The 12,877-nt window shown below is 32.8% G+C and overlaps 1 protein-coding gene across 25 annotated transcripts in view; it reads right to left on the reverse strand.

Moving 5' to 3' along the window:
- The window catches only part of Mef2 (myocyte enhancer factor 2), a 337,726-nt gene that overhangs the window by 11,568 nt on the left and 313,281 nt on the right, over positions 1–12,877 (reverse strand). For 8 of the 25 annotated variants that reach the window (XM_073988130.1, XM_073988132.1, XM_073988131.1 and 5 more), the window contains 2 exons: positions 6,818–7,154; positions 3,257–3,355 (listed from right to left, as the gene is read on the reverse strand). In XM_073988130.1, the coding sequence (XP_073844231.1) occupies positions 3,257–3,355; positions 6,818–7,154 (436 nt within the window). The remainder of the gene's footprint in view (positions 1–3,256; positions 3,356–6,817; positions 7,155–12,877) is intronic. The other 17 variants (XM_073988128.1, XM_073988133.1, XM_073988137.1 and 14 more) reach the window with 7 other exon arrangements.

Below are 12,877 nucleotides of genomic sequence, written 5' to 3' on the forward strand. Positions count from 1 at the left end.
GGGCAGATATTCCGCGTGCCATCAATCCTGGCCCAGTAAGAATTGGGGTGACTGCACCAACCAGATCTAAGTTGCGCCTACACGACTCTCGTTTGTCTTAGCAGCTGCTGTTCTTCCGCTGCCACGGGTGGTGGATGATCTTCGAGGACTATATTCACACTGTAGGCTGCCAGAGCCTCTGTAACCGCATCAGTATGAATGTCTCTTAAACCTGCCTGGTACGCACGTTGATCTAGAGGTTCTCTTTTATATCTTTGAACCTCTCTCTCTAGATCTCTATAATCCTCCCTAACTCGCCTGGGGGGTTCAGGCATATCCACCAGATGGTGATTTGGGTGGTCTTGCCTATAGCATCCAAGCAAGTACTGCATCGTCAACATCCTGTTGTGACGACTCACAGGAAGGATCTTTGTCTCCTCATGTAAATGGTCCTGCAGACATGAGGCGCCACAGGGTGTCTGTTCTCAGGGCAGCATTCTGACAGATTTGTAGTTTATCCCATTGCGTATCACTTACGTTAGCAAACCACGCTGGCGCCGCATAGCTTACCACAGACCGGCCTATCGCGTTGTATGTGGTTAGCAAGGTTTCTTTATCCGCACCCCAAGTGCTGCCGGCTAGGGACTTGAGGACCTTGTTCCTGTTTCTCAGCTTATCACAGATAACTGCTACTTGTGGTGATTTTTGACGTACAAAAACAACTGTTTTTTAAGCACGAATGTCAACTGTTTTAAGGTAAAAAGCGCTACAGATCTATGGTGCGTATGTGGCTGTAGCGATTATTACCTCGGAACAGTTGGCATCCCTGATCGTGCCCGCCGCCGGTCATTCTATTTGATTGGCTGTAAACAAAAATTTCCAAGCTATCCTCGAAGAGCACTTAAACTGCACATAAGCAAAAAATTTTGAACTATTGTTGTTGCTGTAGCAGCATATGATGCTAGGTTGGCAGCCGACGGCTGAAACACTTTTGATTTCGGACCAATCCGGTACGAAAGAACCTGCTGCCGAGTGATTGAAGTTGAACTATTGTGAAAGAGGTTTCCGAAGTTGTTGTCTAATACAGACCTTGTTAAAGAAATTTTAAGTGCTTTGGTCAAATCGGATTCCTAATTCGTGGGTAACCGAGTACATCAATTCATTTCGATTCGAAAGCTGTTCTAAAGTGCACTTTTTCGAAAACTTTTAAAATTTGTTTTGGAGGTAGAGAGTTCATAGTTCATAATCGATCTAATCCGATCTAATTCTGGAAAAATTTTTTAAGGTGTGTAAAATTTGGTCCATATCAGTTACTTGTAATAAAGGCCGCGAGCACAAACTGCTGCAACAAAACGATCGTAGACATGTCCTTAAACTGCACTTTAATGAAAAGTTTTGAAATTTGGTGTTGAAAGTATCCGAAGGAGTGGACCGATCTGGTCTTTAATCGACTCTAAACTATTTCCAAAAGAAAAGTGCAAAATTTGGACCAAAATTATTTCGATTCTTTCCATATAGCGTTCTGATGTTGGGCGTCATTTAATATTGAAGCCACGAGCTTTTATATAACAGGCGGAAATATAAATCCTTGCACCACGGCGTCCCCCTAGGACAGGGAAAGGATTATTTTAATTATTTTTTTGTCTGTAGCAACTGTATTATACATCATCACCTCCTCGTTGGGCGCCATATAATATTGAACCAAAGAGTTTTTGTATACTAGGCTGTCATGTTAACCCGTGAACTGCGGTGGAAAGGCTTATTTTGATTCATTTGACATTTTGTTTCCCATAGCTAACGTTCTGATGTTGGGCGCCAATTAATATTGATTCCACGAGATTCTATAAAGCAGGCGGAAGTGTTAAACCTTGCACCATGGAGTCTCTCTAGGACAGGGAAAGGATTATTTTAATTATTTCTTAGTCTATAGCAACTGTATTATACATCATCATCCCCTGGTTGGGCGCCATATAATATTGAACCAACAAGCTTTTGTATACTAGGCGGATATGTTAACCTTTGCACTACGGCGGAAAGGCTTGTTTTGATTCTTTTGGCATTTTTGTTGTTGCCCATGGTTAACAGCAATATGTTATCGTCCCCACGTTGGGCGCCATGTGATGAACATGTGATGTCCTGTGAAGCTGACTTTTTGACATTTCTTTTGGCGCCATAAAATATTGAACCAACGAGCTTCTGTAGACTATGCGGACATGATACTCCTTGCACCACTGCGGAAAAGGTTATTTTGATTTTTTGGGCAATTTGTTTGCCCATAACTAACAACAATATATTATCGTCCCCACGTTGGGCGCCATGTAATGATAATGTGGTGTTGTCTTGTGAATGGAGGCTTCCAAGGACATGGACAAAATTATTTTGACTTTTTTCACATTTCTTGACCTATAGCTAACGATAATGCATTATTATCCCCACGTTGGGCGCCATGTAATATTGAACTCCCGAGCTGATTTTTACTAGGCGGACATGTTAACCCTTGCACCACGGCAAAAGCGTGACTTTGATTCTATTTACATTTCATTATCTATAGCTAACGGTAATACTGTATCGGCCTTGGGCGCAATGTGATGTTGTCATGTTAGAATATTCAAAGGACGACCTTATACATATATATTGGGCGGACATATTAACCCTTGCAACATGGTAAACTCCCACGGACAGGGAAAATGTAATTTTGATTAGTTTGGCCTTGTTGGGCGCCATTTAATATTAAACACACGAGCTGTTGTATACTAGGCGGACATGTAAACCCTCCGTCCCACGATCTTTCTTTGTCTATAACTATATATTATACATTATCAGCCCCACGTTGGGCGCCATATAATATTAAACCCACGAACTTCGGGATACTAGGCGGACATGTTAACCCCTACCCCACCGCGGAAGGGGTTATTTTGAGTGTTTCGGGATTTTTTTTTTGCAAACTGACTCATTATCGGCCCCACATTGGGCGCCATATACGTTTTTCTTACAAACTATTTTAATAATCACTAATTATTATACATATTTAACTACATACAAAATATGATATTAAGAATTGTTGTTAAGAATGGACAAATTTACAAAAAAGGTTAGTTAATATGTTTTAGCAAAAAAATAATGAAAACTTGAATAAAGTTGCATGCCACTAAAAAAACTTTTAGGTTTTGAAATTTTTTTTACAAGCTATTTAAAGGTTATGCTAATTTTGCTAATTATTTTAGTATAATAATTAATTTTAAATTATGAAAATTAAATTAATTTAATAAACGCCCACCTATGCCAGGACTTGGCCCCGGACTGGGAGAACCAACAAGCGGCGAATGTGAATGAGGATAACCATTAGACATCTCCAACATAGAACCAGATGGATATACTATTGTTTTTTTTTTTTTGATGATTTGTTGTTGTGATATTTAGATGATGATGGTTGTTGATGACAAAAAATTATTAAATATTTTGTTGTTGTTTATAAACATGAATGAGCGTGTCCACCAAAATAACAGGATATGATGATATTGTTGTAATGTGGTTGATTGTTATTGATGGCATTATGATGATGTAATGATTTAAATTTGTTGTTGTTGTTGCATTCAATTGTCGTTGTTGTCATTTCGAGGATGTTGTTTATTTTGTTGTTGTTGTTGTTTATTTTGAAAGAAAGAAAAAGAAATGTTTTTTATAAAATAAAATTGTAAAATTCTCAAATTAAACTAATTATGAAGAATAAAAGGAAGAAGTAAATTGAGAGATTTTTTTTGAAGTATTTCAAATACAAAAACAATCGTGCAAAAGGTTGAGGTTTATTGGAAGAAAAAAAGAGGTGGGTGGGGGGGACTTTGAGGAAGGGAGTATGAATAGTGGTAGGGAAGAGAAAATTTGATTGGGATGTCAGGCACTTAAATATTTCATGTGAATTTTTAAAGGTTTTGGAGAGGTGACGCGTGGAGATGAGCGCGCTCATTCTTAACCAAAACCTCAAAAAATTATTATGAGATATTTTAATGTTTGGCTTCATAGTATTGGGAATTATAAAGAAATAAAACAGGAGAAGAGGCAGTTTTTTTGTAAAATTAAAAAATTAAATTTGAAATTAAAAAAAAAAAATACAATAACAAACAAAACATGCTTACATTTGTTAATATGAAATGAATGAAAACAAAATTTGGAACAGGAAAAAAATTTAGTTTTGCAAAAAAAAAAAAAAAAAAAACATTTTAAAAATTGGTTGGAAGGGTGTGGCTTCGGACCTCTTAACGGCCCAACTCGAAAGAGAATTAATTAAGAAAATGTTGTTTCTGCATACAAAACGTTGGGCGCCAAATGTGGAACAGAGATTTTTCAAAAAAAAAAAAAAAAAAAAAATTGTTTGAGGTATTAAAATCTTTTATTTTGTGACTAGAAGTTTCTAAATTTAAAAATTTTGCTAAAAATTCCGACATTACATTGGGCGCTAGACACCTTTTTACCTTTTTTGTGAAATTTACTTCTGATTCTAAATAAAAAAAATCTGTTGTATTTCAGATATGATGACGTTGGGCAAGATCCGACAAGTGTCCTTAAAGTAGGTTGAAGCGCAAACAGTGTTGAACTTTTCCGGAGGAGGTACTTGAAGGAATGGATCTACATATCCCATATTTTTCATGGCTGAAATTACTCGCTGAGGGGATTGGCCACCGCCGAAACTTTGAGGTTCTGATGGGGGATTGCTTATCACTGCACCACGGTGCCCCCTCCATTGTCATCGTGCCCAAGAGATTATTTGGCCAAATAAGGATTTTTAGAAGCATGGACTTGTGCACAAAAAAATTAAATCGCTGCAAATAGAACCATATCGACTAGTCTTCTGTAAAAATTTAAAAACCATCCTCACAGAAAAACCATACTGCACTTAAGCAAAATGTTGAACCTTTGTGAGGTAGGTACCCGAAGGTAGACTTTGGAATTTGATGTACGTTTGGAAGAAATTTCCCAATGTTCAAAGGTTAGACCATGCCCAGTCACTCTTTTTGATAGCTATCGTGCCCACCACCGGCCATTTTAATTGGTTGGCTGTAAACAAAAATGTCCAAACTATCCTCGAATAGCCCTTAAACTGCACATAAGCAAAAATTGTGAAGTATTGTTGTTGTTGGCGTCAAATTGTGATTAGGCAATTAAAAACATTTTATATTTTAAAAATTCTAAGAAACTGAAATCTTTTCTGATTCTGAAAAATTTTGCTTTTAAATGTCAATATTCAGACATTGCATTGGGCGCCACAATTTTAACTGTGAATTTTATAAATTTTACGTTGTCCTGCTAGAATATTGAACCCACAAGCTTGCGTATACTGAGCGGACATGTTAACCATTGATTATTTTGGCCTTTCTTTATCTATAACTAAATATAATACATTATCAACCCCACGTTGGGCGCCATATTATATTGAACCCACGAAAAGTTGTGTACTTGGCGGAGATGATAACCCTTTCACCACGGCGGAAGGGGTTAGTTTTATAATTTTGGCATTCCTTTGCCTATAGCTAACGATAATACAATATCGACCCCCACCTTGGGCGCCATGTGATAAAAATTTCCTACCAATATAATGAATAATAATACAGCATGGCAACTCCCACGGACAGGGAAAGTGTCAGTTTGATAATTTTTAGCATTCTTCGTCTATAGCTAAACAGTAGACATTATTAGCCTCACATTGGGCGCCATTTAAAATTGAATCAACGAGCAGCTGTATACTAGCTGGACATGCTAACCCCTGCACTACGGCGTAAAGGGTTTGTTTTGAGTCTTTTGGGATTTCTTTGTCTATAGCTATAGATACATGATCGTCCCCACATTGGGTGCCATATAATGTCTTCATCATTTTTAATAAAATTTTAAAAATTGAAAAATTTTAAAAATTGAAAATCTATTGCCGGTGAAAACTTGAATAGAAAATTTCATATAAAAATTTTAGATTTTTTTTTAATTTTGAGATTTTCAACCGTTCAAAATTTGGCGCCCAACGTAATTTCAAAATTTCTTAACCAACGTTTTTATTTAGGATACGTTGGGCGCCAAATTTTTAATTGAATGAGAATTTCGCAAAAATTTTGAGAAAAGCGTTTCTTTTTTGAATATAATTTTGAAAAATATGTTTATCTTTTTTCTCCAATGATCCATTTTTACATTTTTGTGGAAATATATGTATTTCTAAATGTCGAAGTTTTATAAAAAAATTCAAAAGTTTGAATTGAGAATTGAGAATTACAAATACAAATATTTTTTAAATTTGGAGAAATTAAAAATTATTTTTTTTATTTTTTCAATGCTAAAATTATGTAATATTGCGTTGGGCGCCAAATTTTCAATATAAAATTTTTAAAGAAATTTTGAGAAAACGTTTTGGGCGCCAATTCCCATTTCCATTTTTTTAGAAATTTATTTCTAAATGTTAAAATTTCTACATTAAGACGGACGCCATATTTTGAACAATGAATTATATAAATCTTTGTTTAGTAAATGTTTTGAGACTAAAACTTTTTCCCGAAATGACAAAATTCTCTTAAAAATTTCCGAAGTTACGTTGGGCGCCAATATGATTCAACTATTTGCTATCTTATAACTTTTTTGCAAAACTAAAATTTTTCCCAGGTTAGATAACAACAAAATAAAATGTTAAATTAAAAGGTTAAAAAGGTCAAGAAAATAAAAAATAAACAAAAAATTAAATAAAAAAATTAAACAAACAATAAAAAAACACAATGAAAAACAATTAAACAATAATGAAAGATAAAAAAATGGTGTGCTCGTTTTTTTCGATGTTGTTGTTTTTGCGCAAACACTCTCTACTAACTTATCAATGACATCCCACCTGAATCCGTTTCCGAACTCGATGGTCGTGGGCTTATATTTGTGTGGGACATTTGTGGACTTGTCTGCAGCATATTATCACCATAAGCACCGGCCACCGGTACCGATACGGGTAATGTATAATTGGCATTGGACATGTTGCGGCCACCTGCGGCCCCGCCAGCCATTTGGGTGCGATGCATTATCAGCTGAAAGTCTTCATCGATTTTATTGTATTTGGCTTCGGTACGTGGTGTCAGGGTGTAATCGGCTTCTTGTTCAGGTGAATCGGGTGACATGACACCGTTTTTGTTCTCTTTCTGAAATGGAGAAGAGAGAATCTATAAATTTTACATAAATGTTTAGTAAATGTTTTGATATTTCGAGTTGATGTAATTAACAAATGATTAATTAATTATATGTTTAACAGATTTGAGGTGGAGTAGGTTGGTTTTTGGTACTTTTAATATTTATTTAAATTTTGTAACAAAATTTTGAATTTGCTTTAAGATTTTTTCTAGGCTTAAGTAACAAACCATGTCAAAAATGTCAAAATCTATTAAATAAAAGCCAAAATAAATAACAAGTTAAACAAAGCAAAAACAATCATGCAAATAATATCCAATTGACCGGAAGATTAAATATTAATATTGTAGGAAAAAAGAAAAACAAATACACACACACTGTCCTTCCTTAGCATCTATAGCTATGAATTTTGTTTACATGTCCAAGTTTTTTTTTTTGGGCCAAATTCAAGGAATTGTTTGTATGAATTACTTATAGTCCAAAAAAGAAATAAATATACAACAACAAAAGCATGTTAGAACTTTGTTCTAGAAGAATATGAAGAGAAGAAGGAATAAACAACTTTATCAATAATTTAAAAAGTCCATTTACACAATGACGTAAAGGGCAGAAAAAAACTCATTGTACAGTGATTTGAAAGCAATAACATGTAAAAGAATATTTGGAAAACATTTGACTGAAGGACGTAAGTACATTAAAACTCACAGGGTCAACATTCACGTTTGGCGCCAATGTATATTTCATTTATTTATTATTATTATAATTTTTTTTGATACTCATAGTTCTCATTTAAAAATATTTAGAATGTTCTTGGCACCCAAAGAGAGCTAAAATGAAATTCATCATAGAATTGGCGCCCAAAGTGGACTCAAACTATACAGGCTATAAAATGTGGCCACGCTAGTGTCCATAACTTAAAGTAACGTAAAGTAAAATTACTTCCTTCACATTCTTCGGGAAACACTCACAGAAAAAATGGAGGTCTAAAATTATGTATAAAACCTAATTTTCCTTAAAAAACGTGGACCAAAATTCGATAGAGATTTCCTTTCCAACATTACGCCAAAATCAAAATAAACGTCAGTTGCTAAAGCATTTTAGTAAAATTGGCGCCCAAAGTGGGGCTACAAAATATGGCGACGCTTGCGTCATTAACTTAATGCAAGTAAAATTGCCTCCTACACATTCTTTGGGAAATATTCAAAACATAAATGGCGCCCAACGAGGTCTAGAATTATGGATAAAACCTAATTTTCCGAAAAAAAAAAACGTAGACCAAAATTCAATAGAGATTTCCTTTCCAACATTACGCCAAAATGAAAATAAACGTCAGTTGCTAAAGCATTTCAGTAAAGTTGGCGCCCAAAGTGGGGCTATAAAATATGGCCACGCTAGTGTCATTAACTTAAAGCAAGTTTTAATGTCAATAAATTTAAGCTTTAATATAACGTAAAGTAAATTTGCTTTCTACACATTCTTTGGGAAATACTTAAATCATAAATGGCGCCCAACGAGGTCTAGATTTATGGTAAAACCTAATTTTCCAAAAAGAACGTAGACCAAAATTCAATAGAGATTTCCTTTCCAACATTACGCTAAATAAAAATTAAACCTCATTTGCTAAAGCATTTCAGTAAAATTGGCGCCCAAAATGGGGCCAGACTATACGGACTATAAAATATGGCCATGCCAGTGTCCATAACTTAAATTTAAGTTTGGGAAATACTTAGAACATAAATGGCGCCCAACGAGTTCTATAATTATGGATAAAATATTATGTTCCGAAAGAACGTATGCCAAAATACGATTATCGGTTTTTCGATTATTCGGGTTTCGTCTAAAACATAAAACTCGGTTTTTGGGTTAATCGATTGATTTTGTTTTTTTACAATCGAAAACCGGTTATAATCGACCGTTTCCGTTTCCAATAGCCAACTACAACTACGACTAATAGTCAATCCCACGGCAGCGGGTTCTTTCTTACCGGATTGACCCGAAGCCATAGTGTTTCGGCAAGCGGCTGCCAACCCAGCATCAAACCTGTGCTTCTCGTAGGTTTCTTCGCTGCTACAATAACAACAACGACTAATAGTTCACTGCGAATTATGGTCAAAAACGACTTATAGTCGACTCCGATTAATGGTCAACTACGACTAATAGTCGACTAAGTTTTTCGAAAGTCGATTAAGAATAATCGATTATCCAGTTTTCGCACAATCAATAGTCGTCTACGGCTTTTTGGACATATTACCACCAATAATCGATAGATCGAAATCGACTTTAGGGATACTCGATAGAGATTTTTTTACCGAATTTTGAACAGAAAATTTTATCAAGATTATTTTTTTTTAAATATGGAGAAATTAAAATCTTTTGTGATTGTGAATAGATTTTAACGTGGAGCGCCAAATTTTGAAGAAAAAATTTTCAATTTTAGTTTTTCAAAAATTAAGAAAAAAACCAGTAAGGAAAGGATCAAAGTCGGGCGGGGCCGACTATATGATACTCTACACCACTGTTAATAGGTAAAATATATATGGGAGCTAAATCCAAATGTGAACAGATAACGATATAATTTGGCACATATATTTCTAGACCAAACACCGTCACATATTCCAAATTTCATCAAAATTAGACATACATAGCGCCTTTGGTACATGAAATACCTTAAATCGGGCGAAAATATATATGGGAGCTATATCTAAATCCGAACCGATTTCGATATAATTTGGTACACTTATTTCCAGACAAAATTCCGTCACACATTCCAAATTTCATTGAGATCGGACATAAATAACGTGTTTCGTACACCAAATACCAAAAATCGGCTGAAAATTTATATGGGAGCTACATCCAAATCTGAACCGATTTTGATATAATTTGGCACATTTATCTATAGACCTACTTCCGTAACACATTCCAAAACTCATCAAAATTGGACATATACAACGTGTTTGGTGCATCAAATACATCAAATCGGCCGATAATATATATGGAAGCCATATCCAAATCTGAACCGATTTCGATATAATTTGGCACAATTATCTATAGACCTAATTCCATCATACATTCCAAATTTCATCAAAATAGAACAGATACAACGTATTTGGTGCATCATATACCTCAAATCGGCCGAAAACATATATGGGAGCTATATCCAAATCTGAACCGATTTTCACCAAAAGCAATAGCATTCTTCATTAGGCTAAAAAAATGATCTTCCCCAATTTTCAGCAAAATCGAACAATAAATGCGACCTGTACGTTGCGATCTGACGGAAGGACGGAAATTCTATGCATATCCCTAGAAGGAACTATGGGTCTATCTCTTTTCCTTAGGCATGTTACATACAAATGCACTAACACATAATACCCTTACCACAGGGTGGTGTAGGGTATAATTAAAATGCTTTCTGAAAATACAAAATTCTGTTAAAAATTCTGAAACTACGTCATTTTAGATTTTCAAAGTTTTTTTAAATTCTAAAATTATTTAAAACATTTTAAGATATTTAAATTTTGTCTAATGGTGAAGAGAATTTTTTTCTAAATGTCAAAATTCTTCTAAAAAAACTATCGCACCATTTACATTTGGCAACAAAAATTGAACAAAAATAAGTCCCAATTTACATTAGGCGAGTTTACTTGCGGCAATTGTCAGTTTGATGGAGAGAGAGGTGAGGCATATGGTAACCCTTTGCCTCTCAACACCCTCTCTCACCAACAAACTGACAATTGCCGCAAGTAAACTCGCCTAATGTAAATTGGGACTTATATCAATTTTAGGTCTTCAAAAATTTTGAAAATTTAAAATTGTTTAATTCTTACATTATTTCCGAAAATATCGGAGACCAAAATTTGTCAGGAATATATACAAATACAAAATTCTGGCACTACGAATTATATCATTTTATTTTTTCAAGCATATTAAATATTTTTAAATTTTTAAAAATTCTAAAATTTTGTGAAAAAATTGTTTTTTTTCTAAATGTCAAATTTTTTTTTAAAAAAAAATATTGCACCTACATTTGGCGACAAAATTTGAACAAAAAATTTATTTAAATTTTAGTTCAAAAATTTTGAAATTTTCAAATTTTTTTTTAAATTTTCAAAAATTTTCTGCGATATATACAAAATATAAAATTCTGTTAAAAATTCTGGCACTACGTTGGGCGTCAAATTTTGAACAGAGAATTATTTTTAGTTTTTCAGACATATAACAAATTGTTTAAAATTCTAAAAATATTTAAAACATTTTAAGATATTAAAATATTTTCTAATGGTAAATAAAATTTTTTCTAAATGTAAAATTTCTGCTAAAAAAATTATCGCAGCTACACTGGGCGGCAAAATTATATCAACTTTAGTTGTTCAAAAATTTTGAAAATTTAAAATTTTTTTAATTTTTAAAATATATCCGAAAAGATCGTAGACCAAAATTTGACAGGGATATATACAAAAACAAAATTCTGTTACAAATTCTGGCATTACATTGGTTTTTCAAACATATTCAAAATGTTTAAATTTTTTAAAATTCTAAAATTATTTAAACAATTTGAAAATATAAAAAAAAAAATTCTAATGGTGAATCATTTTTTTTCTATATGTCAAAATTCGCACCTACGACAAAAGTTGAAAAAAAAATTATATCAAATTTTGAAAATTGCTTTTTTTTAATTTAAATTATTTCCGAAAAGTTGGTAGACCAATATTTGTCAGAGATATATACAAATACAAAATTCTGGCACAACGTTGGGCGCCAGTTTTTCAGTTTTTCAAACATATTACAAATTTTTAATTTTTTTTAAAATTCTGTTAAAAAAATATTGCACCTACATTGCGCGACAAATTTTGAACAAAAAAATTATTTTAATTTTTCTTTGTATCTCTTAGGTCATGAAAGCTCAATTCGAATGAGAATTAATTAATTAAATAAAAAATTCATTATAAATGACCTTTGCCTTAATAAGGTAAAAATAAAATATTTCAATTTTAGTTGTTCAAAAAATTTTAAAATTTCAAAGATTTTTTAATCTTAAATGATTTCCGAAAATATCGCAGACCAAAATTTTTCAGCGATATATACAAAATATAAAATTCTGGCACGACGTTGGGCGCAAAATTGTGAACAGAGAATTATATCATTTTAGTTTTTCGAACATATAACACATTTTTTTAATTTTTAAATTTCTAAAATCATTTAAAAAATTTTAAGACATATATATTAAAATATTTTCTAATGGTAAATAAATTTTTTTTGCTAAATGTCAAAATTTTGCTAAAAAATTATGGGAAAATTATATTAGTTTTAGTTGTTCAAAAATTTCAATTTTTTTTAATTCCTAAATTATATCCGAAAAGATCGTAGACCAAAAATTGTCAGGGAAAAATTTTAAAAAATTTAAATTTTTTAAAATTCTAAAATTATTTAAACAATTTGAAGATATCAAAAAAATTTCTAATGGCGAATAAAATTTTTTCTAAATGTAAAAATTCTGCTAAAATAAATTATCGCACCTATATTGGGCGACAAAATTTGAACAAAAGAAATTAAATAAATTTTTGTTTTTTTTTTATATTTTTTAAATTTAATATTTTTTTTAAATTCTAAAATTATTTCCTGGTCACTCCTATGGAAGCTGATAAGATAAAATATATAGAATTGGCGATTGTTTTTTGTTATGTAGGAGAATATCCTTTGAGAGAATATTCAAATATGAATAAGGTAACTGATGAGGATTTGTGGGGAGTTATCGGAG

Source organism: Musca autumnalis, unplaced genomic scaffold (assembly GCF_047663935.1).
Source record: "Musca autumnalis isolate F117 unplaced genomic scaffold, ASM4766393v1 scaffold_5, whole genome shotgun sequence".
In the NCBI taxonomy this organism is placed as follows: domain Eukaryota; kingdom Metazoa; phylum Arthropoda; class Insecta; order Diptera; family Muscidae; genus Musca; species Musca autumnalis.